The sequence below is a fragment of the Ornithorhynchus anatinus genome, chromosome 3 (assembly GCF_004115215.2).
Source record: "Ornithorhynchus anatinus isolate Pmale09 chromosome 3, mOrnAna1.pri.v4, whole genome shotgun sequence".
In the NCBI taxonomy this organism is placed as follows: Eukaryota; Metazoa; Chordata; class Mammalia; order Monotremata; family Ornithorhynchidae; genus Ornithorhynchus; species Ornithorhynchus anatinus.
This window is the reverse complement of record NC_041730.1, coordinates 32,706,587-32,729,288: the sequence shown is the minus strand read 5'-3', so window position 1 is coordinate 32,729,288 and position 22,702 is coordinate 32,706,587. Positions and strand designations below refer to the sequence as shown.

Genomic DNA, 22,702 nt, shown 5'->3' with positions numbered 1-22,702 from the left:
TTTAGGCATGGGAGTGAAGCTTTCAAAATGCTTTTTCTTGGTTTTGAGATGAGTGGCTGCTGTGGGGAGGGATCCCCTTTCCTTGGGCATGGTGAGGATGATGAGAACCTCACAAGACCTCGAGCTGGGCAAGGGACGTGTGTTCTGCTAACCAAAAGAGGTGGAGGAGAGGGCGCTTAGCTGGCTTTCCCCTCCGTCCCTGCCCAGCTCTACCTTGTGTCTCCTGGGTCAGGTCCAGAATCTGCTATGCTTGCTGCCAAAGGGAAAACAGAAAAAGTGTCTGCACCTCTATGATTCACACCAGAACAGTCACATCAACACTTTGTGTTTTACCATTGCAGCTTTCCGTGTAGTTCTGGCTTATCCATCAATCAATCAATAGCATTATCAAGTGCTGGCTGTGGCAGAGCGCTGTACTATGCACTTGGGGAAAATACAATTAGAGTTAGTAGGCATGATCCCTGCCCCTCCATACATTTTGCTTTCACTTCAGCAAGTTGTTCTTTGCAGGTTGCTAGAAGCAGAAAAAGATGAATGCGAAACTGGGACAAGCAATTGGTAAATATTCTCCGTTCCGCCTGATAAACTTACACTCCTCTCAGGAGCTCTGCAACAAATGAAGACGCTATTTCCAGCTTGCTAGTGAGACACCCCTCCCTCCAGATATAGGCTTGTCTAATCCTGGCTCTGCCATTTGCCTTCAGTGTGACCTTGGGCAAGTCACTTAACTGCTCTGTGCCTTAGTTTCCTCCTCTGTGAAGTGGGGATTCAATATTGGCTGTTCCCTCTCCCTAGACTGTGAGCCCCATACAGGACATGGGCTTTGTTTGAATTCATTATGCTACTCCAAGCCCAGCGCTTAGTATGTGCTTGGCACACAGTGCATGCTTAACAAACACCGCAATTATTAGTATTATTGTCCAGAGGGAAGAATATCTAATAAAGTTTTACTCCCCCTACCATCTTTTTCATGCCTTTAACTACCATCATTCTGGTCATAATAAGGTAGATAGTGAGCTAGGAAGGAGGGTGAAGGTGAGTGTATCATCCCGACTTTACAGCTGGGGAAACTGAAGCTCACAGAGATGTTCCGACTTCTCCAGGCTTACAATAGAGCCCTGATGCAATTCCAGTCCTAGGCTCCTTCCAGAGGAACAGCAAGTGAGGTTGTTATTCTTTAATCATGGTTGTAGCAAGGAGCATCAGAATCCCCACTAAATCTATTGGCACGAAGTTTAGGCATCTCATTCATTCATTTATCGGTCAAATTTATTGAACGCTTAACTGCGGTGCAGTACTAAGCCCTTGAGGAGAGTACAATATAACAACAAACGACACATCCCCTCCCAGTCTGACCCCATTTCGGGTTTTGCTCTGTTACATTATGATTTAAAGCTGCACCCAGAACGTTTACAGTATTATTTTGTTCCTTGGGCAAATAACATGGTTTTTCCTGGTACTGTTTGGGTGTTGCGTGGGCTTAGTAGAAAGAGCACGGGCTTTGAGTCAGAGGTCATGAGTTCGAATCTTGCCTTGCCACTTGTCAGCTGTGTGACTGTGGGCAAGTCACTTAACTTCTCTGTGCCTGGTTATCTCATCTGTAAAATGGGGATTAAAACTGTGAGCCCCACGTGGGACAACCTGATTCCCTGTGTCTACCCCAGCGTTTAGAACAGTGCTCTGCACGTAGTAAGCGCTAACAAACACCAACATTATTATCCTTAATGCAAACAACGCAGTCTCCCTTCAGAGCTGGATGGGAAGAGAGATGTGGTTCTATTTAACTTTTTCTCCCTCTGCTGGTTGGTTGGTTTGTGCTGCCAGCATTTGGCTTCGGAGACAAATCTTGATTAATCAAAAACAATTTCTGAAAATTAAATTGTAGAATAAGCAGTTAAAGGCAACCCTTTCCAGATTGGTAAGCACCAATAAGCCACAATTTGCAGACAAATTCCTAAAGAGAGTTCACTTTGAAATAATGTTGGTTGTCTAGATCTGAACTGAAATGGCATTCTTTGAACTTCATTTCCCCACTTTGAATTCTAGAGTTTGATTTGATTTACCTTTCTGATGGTCCATAGTTGGATATGCATATCTCTGCTAAGGGGATGGGTGCTCCCAATCAATCCATTAGTCAATCAATGGTATTTATTGAAGCACTTACTGTGTGCAAAGCTCTGTACTAAGCACTTGGGGAGAGAACAATACAAGTTGGTAGACAAGGTCTCTTCCCAAATGAGCTTAGAGTCCTATAGGCAGAGACAGATATAAAGTAAACTGTAAATAGTAGAGTATAAGGATGTATACATAAGTGCTGTGAGGCTGAGAGTGAGTAACAAAAATCCTTAAGGGATACACAGCCAAGTGCATAGGTGTTATAGTCAAGCAAACAGAGTATAATCAGAAACTTCATGGACTACCCAGGCACTGGTGTAGAAGGCAGCTTTTGAAAGGGACCGATTCATAGCACTCTCACATAAAGTTGATGTTGGCTCTGCTCACTAAGGCCTCATTTGGTCCTGGAGCTAATGTAGACCTGGAAATGCAGTACAGTTCACCCAGTGGATTGCTCAATAAAATGTTAATACTGGTACTAATTCTTGTTCTTCAGTATGCAACAAGGGGGTAGCAAAAAGGGCCCAGCCCGAGGTGGTCCCTTCTTTCTGACCCTTCCATTCTCTGAAACTGCTGTGGGAGGGAAGAGGCAGGCAGGAGTGGCCTCCAGGTTCTTGGGCCAGCAACACCACAAACACCACAAGCCAGGATAGCCTCAGTGGCTGCTCCTGTCTTCTGGCTAGAAGTCCCACAGAGTTTACCAGTCTCGGCTTGAGAGTACAGCCAAAGCCTCCATTTGGTGTGGGCAAAATCCCAGATTTCTCTCCATGTCCGATGTTTAAGCACTTAGTGCACACAGTGGTTGACTCAACAAATTGATTGATCGATGTTTGACTTGCCCCATACCACGTAACTCCATGTGGGCAGAGATGGGTCTCTGATGTTATCTTTTATATCTACCCCAGCGTTTAGTGCAATGCATGGCACATAGTAACACTTAACAAATTCCACAATTTTTCTTCTTCTTTTTTGATGAGCTCCATAATGGTATTCTCGGAGGACTGTAATGGGGACAGGATTACAAGGAGCCATGTGACTTCATCTAGTCCCATTTTCTGCTTTCAGGAGGGACCAGAGATTTCTCTGGACAGGAAATTTGACATGGCACCACACCTACCAAACCCTATACATGGTGTAGCCTCTGGCCTCCCTCTGGAATAGTAGTGGTATTATTGGTGGTGGTGGTAGTAGCAGTAGTAGTAATGATAATAATAATGTTGCTATTTGTTAAGTGCTTACTATGTGCCAAGCACTGTTGTAAGCACTGGGGTAGATACAAGGTAATCAGGTAGTCCCCCGTAGGGCTCATAGTCTTCATCCCTATTTTACAGATGAGGTAACTGAGGCACAGAGAAGTTAAGTGACTTGCCCAAGGTGACATGGCTGACAAGTGGCAGAGCTGGGATTAGAACCCATGACCTCTGACTCCCAAGTCCAGGCTCTTTCCACTAAGCCACGCTGAAGTACACTGTACTAGGTGCTTGGGAAGTACAGAATCAAGAAGTGATATGTTCGCGGCCCACAAAGAGCTTGCACTCTAAAGGAAGAAACCCAATTTGTTTAGGCTCCAGCTCCCAGGTTACACCAAATGAACTGGAAATAAGCTAGAGCCAAACTGGAAATAGGCATTCACACACTTCTTGGACCATGACCACACTGGCTCCAGAGAGACATATTATAAGACAAATAATGTAATTTTGGGGTGCCTCCAAGCCTGAAGAACCCCATAATTACATCATTTGCCTGTATTCTAAACTTGTACCCCCCAAAAATGTGGTTGATTCAAAATTGGGGGGAGCGAAGAGAGGTTACCCCAGGATTACTCCTGCACCTACTGCAGTGGTTTTTCTGTTGGTTTGCAAGTACAGTAATGTGTCTATCAAATCAAAACCTTTTTAAATTCTGCACCTACTTTCTTTTTTGTGAATGAGTCTTATAAGTAACATATCCATTCTGAAGTGTTGCTGTTTTTCAACATGTGACATGGGGTATGAGCTATTTCTGTCTCTGTGACTGTTGTATGTCTGATTTCAGCAAGATGTGATTGAAGAATCTCAGCGATAGAGACATGGACCAGTTCCATTCGAAGGGTCAGTTACGATGCATGTGGTTACATCTGCAGGTTCCATAATAATAAGTTCTTGGGAGAATACACTAGAGTTAGTGGATATGATCCCTGCCTTTGAGAAGCTTACAGTCCCTTAGAGAGCGCTGAGGTTCACCCAGAAGTAGGAGAATTTAGCTCATGTTCCTCTTCTACATTCTCCCTCTAATGATTATACTGATTTATTATTGTATCTCTGTCTCATTTATTTTCCTGTATCAACCAATCAATCATATTCACTGAACACACTGTGTGAAGAACACAGTATTAAGTGCTTGGAAGAGTAAAATATAACAGAGTTGGTAGACATGTTCTGTACCCTTATGAATTATAATAAAGTCACTGAGGCATCTTTCTTTGTGTGGGGAGTAAGAAGGTATAGAAATGACAGTGATAATTTTTAAGGAGGTACCAGCTGATCACTGAAAGTTTTCAAGTTTTCAACAAAGTTACTTGGGTGACCACTATGGGAACCAGTGTGGCCTAGTGAAAAGAGCATGAGCCCAGGAGTCAGGGGCCCAGGGTTCTAATCCTAGCTCTGCCATTTGCCTGTTGTGTGACCTTGGGCAAGCCACTTTACTTAAGCAGCAGGGCTCAGTGGAAAGGGAAGTCAGAGGTCGCGTTGGTTCTGAATTCCGGCTCTGCCCACTTGTCAGCTGTGTGAATTTGGGCCAAATCACTTCACTTCTCTGTGTCCTCCAGTTACTCATCTGTAAATGGGAACTAAGACTGGGAGCCCCACGTGGAACAGACTGATAATAATAATAGTGTTGGTATTTGTTTAGCGCATTACTATGTGCAGCGCACTGTTCTAAGCACTGGGGTAGATACAGAGTAATCAGGTTGTCCCACCTGAGGCTCACAGTCTTCATCCCCATCTTTACAGATGAGGTAACTGAGGCACCGAGAAGTGAAGTGACTTGCCCACAGTAACACAGCTGACAAGGGGCAGAGATTACCTTGTATCCCTCCAGCGCTTAGAACAGTGCTTCACACATAGTAAAGCGCTTAACAAATACTATCGTTATTATTATTATTATTATTTCTAAGTTGTCCTCAATATGTAAAATGGGGATTCAATACCTGTTCTCCTTTCCCCCTTTATACTGTGAGCCCTCACAGGGGACAGAGACCGTGTCTGACCTGATTATCTTGTGTCTAATCCAGTTTTAACAGAATTCTTGGCACATAGTAAGCCACTTTACAAACACCGTCAAGTATTAATTAATAAAGAAACAAAGGAGCAGTAAATGGATTGAGAAGTTCTCAAATTCACACACAAAAGTGCATCAAGAAAAATGCCAGTCATATGTTCAGAGTTCTAAGACAAGCATTTATTTCAGTGGGTAGATGTGACCTGAAGGCACTCAGAAAAACAAAAAACCAAATGTGCTTGTGGCAAAATGTTAAATTTATTTCACCCTCCTAATCAGAATTTAATTGTCACATCATCCAGGAATGTTTCCCCTTAAATTGGTTATATTTAACAAACTCAGGATTTACCAGAAGTCCAAATCAGTGAGGTGAGCTACGGAGAGTGTCAGCTGCTAATATTCAGGGGTAGAGAGATGATGTAGGAAGAGAAAGAGGCTGGTTTTGTTGATAGGGTTAGAAGAAAGATTGAAGCTTTCTTTTATAGTCATTTAAAAGAAACATATGGCATGGTGGATAGAACATGGGCCTTAGAGGAAGAAGATCTGGGTTTTAATTCCAGCTCTGTCATATGCTGTGTGACCTTGGGCAAGTCAAATAACTTATTTGGTTTCAGCTTATTCATGACATATGCTGTGTGTGTTAATGTTGTGTAGTCTAGCAAACCTACAGTATTTCAACTCCTCCACTGATGTATTATCTGGAAGGCCTTGTGCCAGTCTGCATTTTTGTAGCACCTAAGAGAGTGTGTAATATGCATCTCTGTGTGTGTGTGTGTGTGTGTGTGTGGTGTATTCTATGTGCAAGAGACTCTCAAAGACATTCAAGATTCTAGTAGATGCTGTCTCACCATGGGTAATGTCATTTTTGACCTGAAGGGCCATTCTACTACAACACATAGAGTAGTTTTTTGTGTTTGTCCCTGCTTGCATGTATGTGCCAGTAGGGTTAATGAAAAGTGGTTTATTGTTAGTGAACCTTCCTAAAGTGCTTCATGGAATGTATTTGATATGTGTACTTGATGGAGATGGTCTCAGTACCTGTAATAATGGAGAGGAAGTATTGCTGGGTTATGCAAGTTATTTTTTCCCCTTTTGGAAGTTCCACCTTGTGCAGCACAGGATCTCAGGCTAGATCAGTAGCTGGGGAAATAAAGGGTTAACTTGGTTCAGAAGATCCCTGCTCCTCTACACCTTACTCTTCCAGCTTGCACAAGTGATAAGCACATAAGAAAAGTGAGCCAGCAGATTCAGTTAAGTGGGCAAACTACTGGAGATCAATAAACTGCAGTTTATAGAGCTGTTCCGTTCAACTGCTTTCCCCTTTAAGAAATGTCTAAACTCGGGACAGAAAGCCACCATAGTTGCTCAGTCAACTATTCACTAATCAGCAATTGGTTTCCATTGTTTGGTAAAGTTATACCAACATAGTCCAGTTTAACCACCTTGGAGGAGGCTTGCAGAATTCCAACTTGTTCAGTCTCATTCATCTTTAGAAAGCAATAGTCTATGAGGAGTTTCCAGCATTTAGGGGGCACTCTGAAACCTATTGGCAGAGGTTTTTAGTCATTCTCCAAGTCCCCTACCTTCTCTTTCCTCTGATAGAAGTGGGGAGCCAAAACAGCGAGGCAGCAGGAGTGGCACTCCTGGTATGTTAGCACTAGTGGAGCCTGCAGCTTCCCTTCTCTTCCCCAAACATCCACTTGGTCCAAGACTAGCAGTCAGACAAGGCCAGGTCCGTCTGGAGGTGAGGCTAATGACTGTAAAATACAGGACAATGGGGCAGGGCCCAGACCTGCCCCCTGGCTAGCATTGGGAATTGTTTGGGAGGTTTTTTTATTTACTTTATTAAAAGAACTCCCACAAGAAGACTTCGCAGGCTGATTCTCAGAGGGGCAACAATCCCAGCCTCATGGTGCCTTAAGGGGGGCTGTGGCAGTTTGTATGCACTATAGATGCAGCCTTCAGAGCCTATTGAGAGCCAGGGAGACTCATTCATCCCGCCAGTGACTGCTTCTTTTAAACTAGTCTATCTCAAGGTTTCTTGAATTCACCAGCACCACATAATTACACTCTCTCCTCATTTCAACATTAAAGAGATTTAGCAGTGTTTTCGACCTGAATGTTCTGCATTTACCAATCCCATCAACTAACAAAGCTTCAAAATAAGATTCAAAGTGAAGATTTGTGCCCCTCATTTATGGAGTGCTCCTATTTGTAATGGACTCATCTGATTTTTCCCTTTGCTACTTTGAAAACAAGCAACAAACTTTTTTTCTTTGAAACAGGGCTGAAACTCATAAAAGAATATTACAGTCTGCACATATTTCTGTGGATACAAGGAGAGGGCTTTTGCTATGCCATAGAGGCATTTAAACTATTGCCAAACTAAAATGGGATCCAGTTTTCTTAACTATCTATATCTGGAGTTGGCCTGAGAATGCTAACAAGAGGAAAGGTTACCAGCCACTGGTCTTTAATTATAGATCTGCTTGTCACCTTTCCAAATCCTTCAAGCCTTCTGAAAAGAAACAGGAGGCATCGGAACTTGAGCTCCATAGAAGGTTCAGGGGCCCATTTACAATGCCTAAAATAAAAGAAGTTGAAGAGCTCAGTAGTTTCTCTTATACAGAAAACTTTTTGTCTCCAAAAGATGTTTCCAAAATAGAAAAGGAAGCAGAGATGGGAAACTAAAAGCAAAACTACACCCTATTCACCTTAGCGCCTTAACCAATCACATGGATAAATATATCCATGCAGACAATCGTTATACTACCTACTCTTCTCTTCTGTCTGAATTTTTTTTAGTATCCCTTAATTGATCATATTTCCAAGGTATTTTCTTCCAGTAATTATGAAACTAAATCATTTTCATCAATAGTCCCACATCAGAAGCATTTCAAAAACTTGGTTAAAATCTAGCTGCTTACATAGGCCCCCCAAAGGATATTGCTTAATAGCCACTCCATGTGGGACAGAGACTGTATCCAACTTGATTATCTTGTACCCACCCTAACATTAGTACAGTGTTTGGCATAGTAAGTGTTTAACAAATATCACACTTATGAAATCAAAATTACTGTGGTTCAAGTGATGCTGTCCTGCCTGTTCTAGGAGTTTTTGCTTCTGGGTAAAAGAGATGAGTTTCTGGATAATGGTACTTGCACAAGGAATGTTTCCCACAAAATAAAACAATGCTCATTATATTAACAATGAGTAAAGATTTTTTTTCATCAGGAAGCACATTAAAAGCAATCAGTTTGGCAGATTTTTTAGCTTTTCCAGAATTCAGCTTGTTCAACACATATCTTGCAGCAGCGTGGCTCAGTGGAAAGAGCACGGGCTTTGGAATCAGGGCTCATGAGTTTGAATCCCAGCTCTGCCACTTGTCGGCTGTGTGACTGTGGGCAAGTCACTTAACTTCTCTGTGCCTCAGTTCCCTCATCTGTAAAATGGGGATTAAGACTGTGAGCCCCATGTGGGACAACCTGAATTCCCTATGTCTACCCAGTGCTTAGAAAACATGCTCAGGCACATAGTAAGCGCTTAATCAAATACAACATTATTATACCAGTTATACTTTACTTCATTCTTATCAATCAGTTGTACTGCTTTGAGAAGCAGCATGGCCTAGTGGAAAGAGCTCGGGGCCTGGAGTCAGGGCCCCTGGGTTCTAATCCTAGCTCCATCACATGACTGCTGTGTGACCTTGGGCAAGTACTTAATGTCTTCCAAGCTCAGTTTCCCATCTGCAAATGGGGATTCAATACCTGTCTCCTCCCCTTCTTAGACAGTTGAGCTGTTGGAAACCGGATTATCTTGTGTCTACCCCAGCACTTAGTATAGTGCTGGGCACGTATTGAGCGCTGAACAAATGCCACCATTATTAATCAATCAATCACTTGAGGGTTTAGTGGGTGCAGACCACTAAACTAAGTGCTTGGGAGAGTACAATAGATAGTTATTTAGTTACTTTTACTGGGGTCCATGTGATGTAGGAGCCTATGTCAATGTACAAATTAAGTCATGAAGCTTGGACTTCACCAAGCATTTTATCCTACTCCAAGTGGTCCCACCTACAGAGGTTCAGCAAAGCACAGACAAGATGTGAAGGAAGTACTTGTTTGTTGAGACTCTGACCCCATCCTTTCCCAAGTCTCTTCCAATCCTGGTGGTACATAACTTGAAGAGTACCAGAAATCTCCCTCCCTTCATTTTGGGTCTGGCAGCCCCAAATTCCCATCCTGCCCTAAATTTGTGCATGCCTACCCTTCACTGCACTTCTGTCAGCATTTTGTGGTGGGGATGAGAATGTGTGGGTCCATCCCTTTGAAAAAATGACATCACTATCACCAGAAATGCTAAGGAGATGACTTGTGTGGGGAACCAGAAACACGTGCATTTGGTAATGGTAAAAGAACACAAGGAGATCCCTTTTCTGTAAAGCTAGCCCTCTCTGATGAGTCTGTGAAACCATTATTTCCTCTCTAAAAGAAAGTTGAGAATGGCAACAAGACAAGCTGAATTTACCAACATCGGGGTTTGAGAGTCATTAAAAAGTGACAATCTCTTATTGGAGAAGATCTTCATGGAGTCAGGACTCTCTGATAGAATAGAATCAGAGATGGCTTCCAATCATAAGGAGAGCCTCTTTATCAGACAGAAGTCCAAGGCCGTCCTATCTTAAGAAGCAGATAAGCTATAGGGTGTATGGAGGAGAGCACAGAGTTGCCGAGCATTGTGAGAGGGAGAAGCTATCAGTCAAAGAAGACTCTGGGACCATCAAGAGCTACATACAAGAATGTAATTCCCTCAGTGAAATTTCTTTATGCACCAGCTCTAATGTTTTTTGAGCCCTTCCAGGTGAAAAGTACTAATATTAAATCTCTCTAATGTCAGCTAACAAGTCAGATACCTGCAGTGCCAGTAAAGCATATGGTTTCTATTTATTTTTTAACTGATGTTTGGTTTGCTCTGTGCAGTCATGACTCTTGGTTTTTTGTTTTGTTTTTTTTTTACTAAATATGGAGTGCAGACAATATAACCAGGATAGTTTAAAGTAATAGTAGAATAGCTATAACAGTTACTAAAATCTGAGTTTTCATGGCACTGAGCTTCTGCCTAATACTAACTCTTCCCACATTATTTTCTTACCCACAAATTAGCCCAAGTAAGGCAAGTCCTAACTCCCAGGGCCTCAAATAGGGAGCTTTAGATTACATATCTTTAAAGTTTAATCTCTGTCAGTGGGTACAAATCCAGAAACTACCCAAGATGGACTAATTTAGTTGTATTCCTCACCTCTTATTCACTTTAAGTATAGATTTGACGTCTGTGCAGCAACTATGTGCCATTTGCTAAATACCATCAAGGAAGGCAACTCAAATGTCCCACAGTGTACAATAAAGCATTTGTCCAGGAGGAGAATGTGGGTGTCCATCCAGGGAAGACCACAAGGGCTGAAAAGCATTTCCAAATGAATGTTGGTCAGCTTCTTTCAAATGAAACCATAAAAAGTACCTCCAAGTAGCCTGAGGGTTAAGACCAAACCCACGGAAACCTGGCAACTCAGGGTTAAGGATGAAATCTGATCTTCAATATATCTAGTTCTGCCTCTTTCACATAGGGGCCTAAACAGTGGGCAAACCTTACACAGTCTAAGTCAAACTTTGTCCCCAGACACACAACTCTGACTTCAAGTCAATTGGGAGGGCAGATATTTGGGCTCCAGTCACACTGAGACCAGGAAAGCACCCCAGTGGATGAAAAAAGGTTAAACTCTTAGCCTAAATGCTGAACAGCTAGCTCAATAGGCAGATTGCATGTGGACCAAATTTATATAAAACTAGTTTTTATTGTTTCGTTTTCGCTGCAAAAGAAAGAAATAAGCTCCTTTCAATGGGAGAAAAGGAGGGATTAAAAGAAAAGAATGAGAATCAGTGTGTGGGATTCTTTAAAAGACAGATTATTGGCACAGTAGTGCCCAACAACAGTTTCTTTGGAGTCATAATAGTTTCTTGTGTCTGTGACTGCAATGCGTTAACTGGAGCACTGAAAATCCTTAGAAATGTTGTTAAAGATTGATAGCATTTTCTAAATGAAATATGATTTGCTTTATCTTTTCAAGCTGATACATTTCATTTCAATTTAGTATGAAACAAAAAAGTTGTAAGTAATTGAACAGTGCCTTACCAGTCTCATTTCTCTTTTGCCTCTGTGTGTTGGGGGCTCTTCAAGTTAAAATACATCTAAACTCATTTAGCTTTTGGAACAGTTTAAAAGCATATTCTGCTGCCAGATCTGCATTATCAATTCATGTACAGCTTTGCTGTACATGTAAAGCTATCTAACACAGCTAAATTTTTAAAAATAGTAGTAATGCTTTACAATGGCATCTTTAAGATAATGATCTCAAAGCAATAGCATCTTACAAGTATATTTCTTTTAATTCTAATGACCACAAAATGCTGGCAGAATATAGGGCTCTCGAATATCAGTCTTATCGAAAAAAAGTGCTCTGCCACTTGTTCTTTGAACAAAAATTACTAGCTAAATACCCACACAGGAGGACATATTCTGAAAGATGCCAAGAGACTTTTGAAAACCTGTGCAACACCACTAGCTGCCTGATAGATTTTTTTTAAATAGAAGCTTTTTTTTTTTAAAGCCACTATTGACATAAGACACAGTTATCGTTTTCTAGGATTCACTGCAGAGTCCTCTTGTTTTGGATCAGGTTTGTGGCATATACAGAAAAACACAGGCTCAAAATCATTGTAAAAGATCTCTGAGGAAAAGTGAGGCAAGCTGAGAACAGCAATTCCTTCCTAGTTGTGACATACATTAGGACTACTAAGAACCAAATTTCTCATTCTTGGAAATCCCACTAAAGCATGTTCGAAGCACAATAATGAAAGAAGTTAACTGCTTTTTCTTTCTGCTTCTGTACAGTGTTTTTGGGCAGACAAGTGAAATATTGTTTTTAGAAATAAGGATTTTCAGGAATAGGGGTTTATACTGCAAATTTAGCCTAAAGCAAATTTCTGAGACTATATCACTAATCTCCTGAAGTAGATGTTTACAATAAGAAGTAGTGATGCGATTTTAGTGTTAGCATCATAATTCTGGCTTAAAATAAATAGACTGTTATATACAGTCATAGAGAGGTTACTAAATTTTATATTGTTTTCCCAGTTTCATAAAAATAGGATACAAAATTTTAATGTTTTCATTTCAAATAACTCCAAACCCAACTAAACAAATGTATATTAATGTTGGAAGTATTTAATTCTCTATAATCTTAAAACCCAGATTAGTTGAACTTCAGTTGAGAGAACTGATAGTCATACTAATCAAAAACAAAGGTCAAAATAAATCATCGGTCATTACAACTTAAATCCAGTTCTCAAATCCTCCCCATTCCAGCCCTTTATAACTTGGATTTAGTCCTCTATTGTGAAAGAACTGAAAAGATGTGAAATGCCTTACTTGCTCCCTTGAAACAGAAGATTATTTGGTTAAAACTTTGTCAGGATACTGGAGGTGCAATGGGGAGAGGGAAGGCAAAAGTAGAAAGTCACTGACAATTTAGGAAATGCACTGTAATAAGCTACAACTGAAACCACGCTTGTTTTTTGATTTTTTAAAAGATATGGTGAGGGGCACTGGTGAAAGCCATTGACAAAACAATGACATCCAGCTAATTACATTTGAATATGCTTAATTGGATGTTGCAAATGTATTAACAACAGGTAATAAGTCTAAAACATCTAAAAGTAAATAATTCTGATATATGCAAGTATACATACAGCATATCAAATGTCCAAGGGGATTCACATCTCGGAGTCACAGTGGTTCATTCTCTAGGGCTCTTGGGCTTTTCTCTGGCTTGTCTCAGCTTGCTGAATATCCTATTTGATGTCCTCTTCTCTCCTCTGATTCTTGTGGGAGGTTTCAGTAGGCTCTCTCTGTACTTAACATTCATATGGAATAGCCGAACCATCTCATGATCTTTGTTGTCCAGTACCTGGGCAGGAAGAGGGAGGATTTCTGTGTCCTGCGGGTTTTAAAGCCCCCTTCTGGGTCGGCTTTTTCCATTGATGGAGAGCATACAGAGTCTTTCAGCACTAGCTTCTGCGCCTGGTACCCCTCTCTATTGGGCACAGTTCGGTACAAGGCGTGATGCATATGTGTTGTAGCCCAGCTCATGGATTCTTCTACAAATCACACTCCGCATTATAGCTTTCCTGTAAAGGCAAATCACAGCTGTCAGCTGCTGGGAAAACACATTGGTAAGCAGTTCCTAGATGCTGACCCAGGGCATTTGAATGACTTACAAGGCTAACTTAAACCAAGGAAGGAGATCATAACTTTCATTTAAGAGATGAAAATAGCTATGGTATTAGAAGCAATGGTTGGGAATCAAGAGTTAAAACCAGGAGATACAAGGGTTCAGGAACCAATATTAAAAGGGAAAGGAACAGTAATTCAAAGGTCAACATTATGAGGTTGAAGGATGATATGGGTGGCTGTATCTTCTGAGGGTCTTTCTGCTATTTTGTTATGAGACTTTAATGAGATTCTATACTGTAAGCTCACTGTGGGACAGGAATTATTTACTATCTCTGTTGTATACTCCCAAGCACTTAATGCAGCAAGTGCTCAATAAATACCATTGATTAATGCATTGATTGAGTGGAAAGAATAGCTTTGTTTTTAGAGTTTTTTTGTAATCCAAAAAAATACATTCCTTTGTAAAAATGTACCAATTCCACAAATTCCTTGAGAGCATTCATAACAGAAAATAAGTACAATAAACATAGACCAGCCCCATTCATATAATAATAATAATGTTGGTATTTGTTAAGTGCTTACTGATGTGCAGAGCACTGTTCTAAGTGCTGGGGTAGATAGAGGGTAATCAGGTTGTTCCACGTGAGGCTCGCAGTTAATCCCCATTTTACAGATGAGGTAACTGAGGCACAGAGAAGTTAAGTGACTTGCCCACAGTCACACAGCTGACAAGGGCAGAGCCGGCAGTCGAACCCATGACCTCTGACTCCGAAGCCCAGGCTCTTTTCCACTGAGCCACGCTGTTCTTGAAGATCATTGGACTTGGGCTCTTTTACAGAATTAAGGTCTTCTGACTCCTCAGTAAGTTCAGTGGAGACCCTAAAAATAAGTGTTCCTTCAGTCGGGAAAGTTATAGGAAGGGAAGTTATTGTTAAGGAACAAGGATCCAAATTACTTACATGAAAACCAACACCTCAACCTTCTCTAAAAATGAAAAAGGGAGCTTGTGAAGAAATGGGGCCCAGATGTAATGTCATGGATGTGGTGAGGCTTTCAAGTTTAAGTAACTGGGTCACTGCATTCAGCACTAGCTGAAGTTTCCTAGAGATCTCTCTGGAAGAATCCATTCAAGGTAACTTGATAGGGAGCTATTTAAGGTCAAATCTACCTGAGACACACTTAACTACTAAGCTAACTTCAAATGGAAGAAAGAGTACTCTTTATCAGGAAGTTTCTAGGAAAAAGTTATAGTTTTTCTGGCTCCAGTTATCCCAAACTTGATGGCAAAATGAACAAATAATTCAATATCCAGATATTTCTTGTAGCTAACCTCTTGGCATGACTTCAATTCATCATTTGTGTTTATTGAGTGCCTACTGTGTCAGAGAATTGCACCAATACTTGGGAGAGTACAATAAAACAGAGCTGGTAGGACATGTTCCCTGTCCACAAGAAGCTTACAGCCTAGAGTGGGAGACAGACATTAAAATGAATTTTGACTATGTACATAAGTGCTGTGTAGCTGAGGTTGGGCTGAATATCAAATGCTTAAAGAACACAGATCCAAGTGCAAGGGTGACATAGAAGGGAGACGGAGTAGGAGAATGAAGACTTAGTCGGGGAAGGGTTCTTGGGAGAGATGTAATTTTAATAAGACTTAAGAATGGTGATTTGTCATATATGAAGGGGTAGAAGTTCCAGGCCAGAGGCAAGGGAAGGGATTGGCGGTGAGATCAATTGGGCAAGGGATTGGTGGTTGAGATAGATAAGATTGAGGTACACTGAGTAGGTTGGTATTAAAGGAGTGACGTGAGTAGACTGGTTGTAGTAGGAAATCAGTGAGGTAGATAGGAAGGGGCAAGGTGATCGTATGCTTTAAAGCCCATGGAAAAAGCCAGTGATGTCAGACCAACCAGTATAAATTCATACACTTTTCATCGTGTTTGTGGATTTACTGCTCATGTCACAGATCTACTTTGGTTTATATTTGTGCATGCAGTACACATGGGCAGGGAATGTGACTGTTTATTGTTGTATTGTACTCTCTCAGAATTTAGGACAGTGCTCTCAAAAATACAATTGAATGATTGAATGGAAGTGAGAGGAAACTGATTTCTGATTCCAGATTCTGTTATTCTACTCTCTATCTTCTTCTCTCTACTCCTGGATATTTCTGGCTCTTCAATAGGGCAGCTCTACAAATACCTGCAATATGCCTTTTTCTTCATTCAACAAAGCCTGGACAGTCTCTCAGCATTTAGGACTTGCCTCTTGCCTGCTGTGTGATCTAAGAAAGTAACTTTTGGGTAAACTCAGTTTGCATATCTATAAAATGGGAATTAAATGTCCAATTCTTCCTCCCACTTAGACTCTGAGCCCCATGTGGGGACAGGAACTTTGTATGACTTGATTATCTTATACCTACCCTAATGCTAGTTTAGTACTTGGTATGTACTGAATGATTATTATTATTATTATTTAAATGTTCAGGGCTGACCAGTAGAGCTCAACTCAATTGAGATTGCGGGCTGCAGTTGCCCAGTTACCCGGGGACATAGAATCACTGTGGATAGAGTTAAATCTGGCAATTATTAATAATTAAGAGTGAGCCACAGAAAACTGGTGGTCCCTTCTGACTTCTTCTATCCTTAATCTTAATCTAGAGAAGGGTATATGAAGGATCACTTTTTCCTCAGTTTTACGTTCTGTGTCTGAAAATTATAGAATGCAAAGTTTTGGCTTCTTTTACATGGCTTCTTTGCTCCTGAAAGAAAATGAACAAAAATACGGGTAGGAGTAAGTGGGAAAAGTAGGACAGATGGTAAATGACCGGGGCAATTCTTTCCCATGATAAGACATGAAGTTTTGGACTGTCATTTAGACACAAGAAAATAATGGGCAGTAATATGCAACAGGACAGTGTATCATTGGTGTAAGCCAAGACCATTATTAAAAAAAAGAGTCCTGGGAATGCTGAATTTATTTTTTATAGTGTTGTTTGAATTTTGTAAAAGTTTAGTTTGCATTTAAGGTAAAACACAACAGTAGGGAGAGTACAAATTGATCAGATTGAAAGCAAAACTCTGCCTCTGTCTCTGCTAGAATTAGGCAAAGTGGATAATTGGTGTATTGCATTTTTGTGTTTCTATTGCATTTTTGTGTTTCATTTATAAAAATAAATAAAAATATTTGACAAAGCCACACCGTAAAAGTGCAAATTTAGAACCATTCTTTTATTATATGCCTCTTGCCTTTGCTGGAAAGGATAAAATTATCCTGGGTTTCCTCTAGAAAATAGGAAGTACTAGACAATAAAAAAATATTAAGTTACTCAATTGTTCTCATGCATGACAATAATTAGGTTACCTAAGTTATATGTGGATGGAAAACCTCCCATAGCTCTAAGATGTATCAATACTGTTTAAATCAACAAAATTGCATTTAATAACTAGTTGCAGGCAGCAAATGTCACATAGTTATATGCATTTTACTCTACACAATTTTTCTTCCAAAAAAAAATCTGCTGCTGCCCATGAGAGTTAAGGGAAAGACATTTTATTGTGTGGGAGCTGCGCCTTCCTGATTGCTGTGCACCAATGCCACTGAGAATCGGTAGTGTCCTATTAATCAATTAATGGCATTATTCAATACTTACGTTTGCTAAGTACTGTACTAAGCACTTACCATTCCTTGTCTAGTTATAAAGTCTGACACTTCTGATTTTTCATAATTCTCTACTTTCTATGACAGATGGCTAAGAAGTACTAGTTTGAATAGAATTTTCCCTTTGATTAAATTTAAGACAAGTTAAATCCAGTAATCCTTAGGATGTACCTTTCCCATAGAATTATTAAGGAGACTTGATGTACCATCTAGTAATTTGGGTTTGTGAAAATTCTGAGACTAATTTTTATTTTAATTTCTTAGACTGTTCCATGAAAAGGTTGTCAAATGTTTTTCTGAATTTACTCATCAATATTGTACAAAACCCCCTTCACTCTTACCGAAGCATATAGTCTTCCTCTTTTGTTCACAGCCAGGTATCGGCCAGAAAAACAGACCTTTGATAGCCACGATTCCAACCTCCACAGCAGTTATCTCTAGGATACCTGGGAACAAAACAGACCGGTTGATCAGATTGAGGCTGTCCACTTCTGAGCACCTGGAAAAGCTATTCTCTTTTACATACACACAGTAAAATTATACCTTTTGCAGAAAGATAAATCACGATGGATACACAGAAGGGCCTATATAGGGCAAAAATATGATGCATACAAAGAAATAATCACCTTGGAAATGCAACCACACAGACAGCAAATTCCTGGTGTTTGATTGAGACTACTACACTGTTTTCAAAGGAAAGAGCTGACATTGAACTAGAGGCTCACCTAATCCCTATGTATTAAAAAAAGCTTAAATCCCCTTTAATGCCTTTCTTAAGGACACAAGAGTGCTTGACTCTTTGAGACTGGCACAAAGCTATCCATTTCCAGACAATAGTCTCACTAAGGTCTGAAAGAAGGTAAAATGGAGGAAGCTTGCAGTACCCTGAGCCCTGGATAGAATCTCGAAAGGCTCTTGCCCTTTCAAAAGTGGCTTGGGCACTGGAGACAATGGCAGTATGACTGGGGAAGCAAATGGAAGAGAGACGATGACATAGTTCAACCCATCCAAGTTTGTGCCTTATGTGCTCATCTAGTGGTTACCACCATTGGCCAGGAAAACCAAAGTTGGCTTGCTGATTCTGTTTATGGACTGCCAGCTATTTTAAAATGGTTTTTGTTAAGCGCTTACTATGTGCAGACACTGTATTAACCCTGGGGGTTGGACACAGTCCCTGTCCTACATAGGCTCACAGTCTTAATCCCTATTTTACAGATGAGGTAACTGAGGCACAGAGAAGTGAAATGACTTGCCTAAAGTCACACAGCAAACAAGTGGCAGAGCCGGGATTAGAACTCAGGTCCCTCTGCCTCCCAGATCTTTACTCTATCCACTAGGCCATGATGCCGTCTCTTTTATTGTACAGCAGCTGCGTGAACGACACAAGCTTTGTCCATCAGCCAATAAAGCAGAACCTGTAGCCAGAGAAAGTTGAGGGACTTCATTCAGTAGTATTTATTGAGCGCTTACTATAAGCAGAGCACTGTACTAAGCACTTGAAGGGACTTATAAACGTAACCTCCAATACAGAGTTACATCTACAGGATTTTTTACACGGCCCTTCTGGATGCAGATGGGTGCCCAGCCGATAGATTGTGAATCACGGTCTCCAGCATGGATGGTGGCAGAAGTGGCGGGCCTATGCCACGATCAGCGCCTTTTGGCGCCCGGGAGGGGTCCATGTGTGAAAAATTTCTGTCTTTCCTCCAGATCCAATTCTTGCTCAGCGCCTCGTTTCCTGTACTCTCGAGGAGTACGAGGGTGGCAGCTGGTTTCCATCTCCCTAGTTATAAAGTCTGAGGGAAGGATCTTGAAAAGACTTTAATAACTGAGGGTTTCCTCAAAGAAACCGTGGGTTTCCTTCTTCCAACTCCAGCCAGACCTCAGCAGCTTCCGCACCGGCGGGGGCATCGAAGGATGCCCTTGCCCCCAAATTCTGGGGCTGGGAGCGGGGGGCGGAGGGCGAGGGGGGACCGGGACTGTTAACGCCAGAGGTGAGGGCGACTCCTTACTCTCGGGACAGCCTCGCTGCTGTTAAAGTCCCAACCAGCAGGGAGACCCGGGGGCGGGGGCACGGGGGAGCGGGGGAGAGGAGATACAGCGAAGGGAGGAGATACAGTGTAGAAGTGTGTGTGTGTGTGTGTGTGTGTGTGGTGGGGGGCGGCGGGGGCGTTGTCTCCATCAGGACCTAGAATTAACTGAGCAAGAGAGGGAAAGAAGTGGGGAAGAGGCAATCACTCGGAAAGTTAGGCAGAAGCATAGTGACGGTTAGCGGCAGCACGCTTGGCCCAGCCCTTCCCAGCAGCATCCTCTTGGTACCCAGGCCCACAGCTTCCAAGACTCTGTAGCAAGGACGCCGCTGGGGGCGTGGGGGAGGGAAAAAAAAGAATGAGGGGAGATAATTGAAGAACAAGGTTCAGGCTCCATGAGATTACTTCTTCCTCCTCTTCCTCTTCCGCCTCCCCACATTCCCCTTCCTTTTTCTCCTCTTCCCACATTTTATCTTCCTCTTCTCCCTCCTCCGCCTCCTCTTCCCCCTTCTCTTCCTGTTTGTCCTTCTCATCCTTATTCTTCTCTTCTTGATCCACCCCCACCCCCAATCCTCCTACAATGTGTCCGGGTCACCCGTGTCTCTTCTGGACCCTTCAGATATGAATCCTCTTCCCTAGGAGGTTTTTATCTAATTAATTTTTCTTTTTTTCCTGGTTACCTCCTCCCTACTATAATCCCAGCTCTTTGACATATTCTGGCCCACTGTGTCCTCACAACCCCTCTTCGTGATTTTGGACATCTCAATTGAATGAATTTACACAACTATTTAAGAACTTCCCTTTGTAAATAATTTTATGTATCTGCCCCGTTAGATTGCAAACCCCTTGTGGGCAGGGTTCTTGTTTTCTACCTCTTTACTGTGCTCTCCAAGCCTTTCATTCAGGACCCTGCACACAATAGGTGCTCAATAAATACTATTGATCGATCGATCGATTGATTGGTTAGTTACATCCATAAGGAAGAGACCACGCGGCAGGAGTGTGGGCGGGACAGAGTGGGTCGTGAGACAAGAGTGCAGATGGAAGAGAAACAGGGAAGGAGGGAGGGGATCCTTATCCTTCCTCTTTCCCTGTCTGTCTCAGTTCAGGAAAAGGCGGGGCAGGGAAGGGTGGGTGGAAGATTCGGGGCGGGGTGGGGGGCTTGTTCAGTGTTGGGTCGACGTCAATTAAGCAGGTCGATCCGAGGGCTTCAGAACTCTGGCCCGATCACCTTCGCTTCTCTCGGGGATGCAGACAGAGGGGATCCCGCCGGGAGGCGGAGAGCAAAGAGCTGCCGTATCTCTAGGGTATTATTTGTTAAGAACAATGATACGTTGGATTTAACACATTTTTCTTCCAGAGAGCTCAAGGCATCCGACCGGCAAACGTCAGGAAACCCTGACAGCTTGTATCGCTCTCCCGTGCCTCCCTGTTTCTGTCTCCTTTCCTCTTCTCCCCACATTCTCCACAGCAGTGCGGACAGAGGGATAAATGAGGTTTCAAAGGAGCAAGTTACTCCAATCCGCAGAACCAAGACAGAGTGCCGGGGTCGGGAGTGATCCGTGGGAAATCTGCTGCCGGCTCAACTAGAGGCAATCCGCTAGGCAGACAATCATAAGCATAATAACAGTTCCGGTATTTGTTAAGCCCATATTATTTGCCAAGCGCAGTTCTAAGCCCTGGGGTTGATACAAGGTAATCAGGTTGGATGCAGTCCCTGCCCCACACGGGGCGCACGGTCTTCATCCCCATTTTCCAGATGAGGTAACTGAGGCCAAGGGAAGTGAAACGACTTGCCCAAGGTCACACAGCAGGCAAGTGGCAGAGCCGGAATTAGAACCCACGTCTTCTGACTCCCAAGCCTTTGCCACTGTGACATGCTGCCTCTACCCTCCCTTACTCCCCTCACCCACCCCGCCTGGTCTCCATCCTTCTCTCTCTGCGGCTCCCCCCGCTCTCCCCACCCTCCACGCCCCCTCTGTCCATCCTTCCTCCCCTGCTCGGAGCTCGAGACAACCCAGGATCAGAGTTCGCCAGTCTGGGATGCTCTGAGCAGCGGAGAAGAATGGGCAGAAGGGAGAGTGGGAGTGGGAGGAAGGGAAAGGGAAAGCCGAATTGGGTACTCACTGTAGACGCTGTTCTTCTCTAGGCTGCCATTGACCTTCCCACTGGGGTGGATCTGGAGGTGATACTTGGTAGCGCAGTAGAGCTTCCTGCGCCGAGGCGCTCCCCCGAGGTGTTCATAGACTCCGCCACGGCCCCCAGCATCTCTGCGCAGCCTGGGGTCGCAAGCCTGAGGACCCTGGCCGCAGTCTCCCGGCGCCCTGGTCACCTCTCCTGCCAGCTCTGCAGGCCAAGATGCCTGCCCGCTGGGATCCACCAAGCTCAGCAGCAAGATCCAAATCATGACCATTGTGGCATGGTGCCCCGGGCGCTGAGTCTGCTGGGGAGATGGAAGGTGGAGGAGGCTACAGGCACCAGGACTCCCATGAAAAAGGTCAGGACTCAGCAACAGCAGCAGCAGCAGCAAAAGCCTTCCAAGTTGCGAAGACCCCGCAGCATTGAGCAGGCTTTATCGAGCTCGGATCTCGGAGCTTTTATCTGTCCCCGATCTCCTTAAATCAATAAGAGAGCCACCAGGCGAAGGCCATCGGAGAGTTCCAGCTGGGGGAGATAGATGGAGCCGCAGTGATTAGGGTTCTCCTGCCTCTGTACATAGAGAGACTCTGCGTGAGTGCATGCAGAGGAGTGGAGGGGCGGGGGGGAGAGGAAGGAGGGAGGGTAAGAGAGAGAGAGTAACAGAGACTGAGAGACAGAGATGGAGACACGGGGAGAGAGAAGAGACGGGGAAAAGCACCTCTGAATTTCATCGAGGGACTGGTGAAATTTTCGATGATCGACAGAGCATGAAATAAAGAACCTTCCAGCAACAATAGCCAGATCTGCGACCAATTGATATAAAGCAGGAAGGGAAGGTATCAGTCTTATGTGAACTCCCGGGAGTGTAGCTGGATAAAATTACACAGCAACACACACACACACACACGCACACACACACACAGGCTTCTTGAGGAAAAACCTCATCACAAAGAATCAGCAACACACACACACACACACATACACACACACACACCATCTAAGGGCAGAAAACCCTCTGTTCGGACTTCTCTCTCCCCCCAGCTTTGAAAGATCTTTCCCTCCCTTCTCCCGCCCCCCCAAAGACCCAATTATGCATCTGAAAATTATACATTGAGGACTTCAAGTCAGCAGTTCCTGGGGTCTGTCACTCCTCCCCCAGTACGATCAATCCCAAATCACAATACGTGACAACGAGAATGACTGATGTT

The 22,702-nt window shown here is 42.9% G+C and overlaps 1 protein-coding gene across 1 annotated transcript; it reads right to left on the bottom strand.

The window, feature by feature from the left end:
* Window positions 1-13,225: 13,225 nt before the first annotated feature.
* Window positions 13,226-21,880, bottom strand: FGF3 (fibroblast growth factor 3). Its single transcript, XM_001506765.4, is given in 7 exon segments — window positions 13,226-13,395; window positions 13,398-13,443; window positions 13,445-13,589; window positions 13,591-13,616; window positions 17,667-17,717; window positions 17,719-17,771; window positions 21,483-21,880. Coding segments are annotated over 7 exon segments (777 nt in total). The 5' UTR covers window positions 21,769-21,880.
* Between the last annotated feature and the right edge of the window lie 822 nt (window positions 21,881-22,702).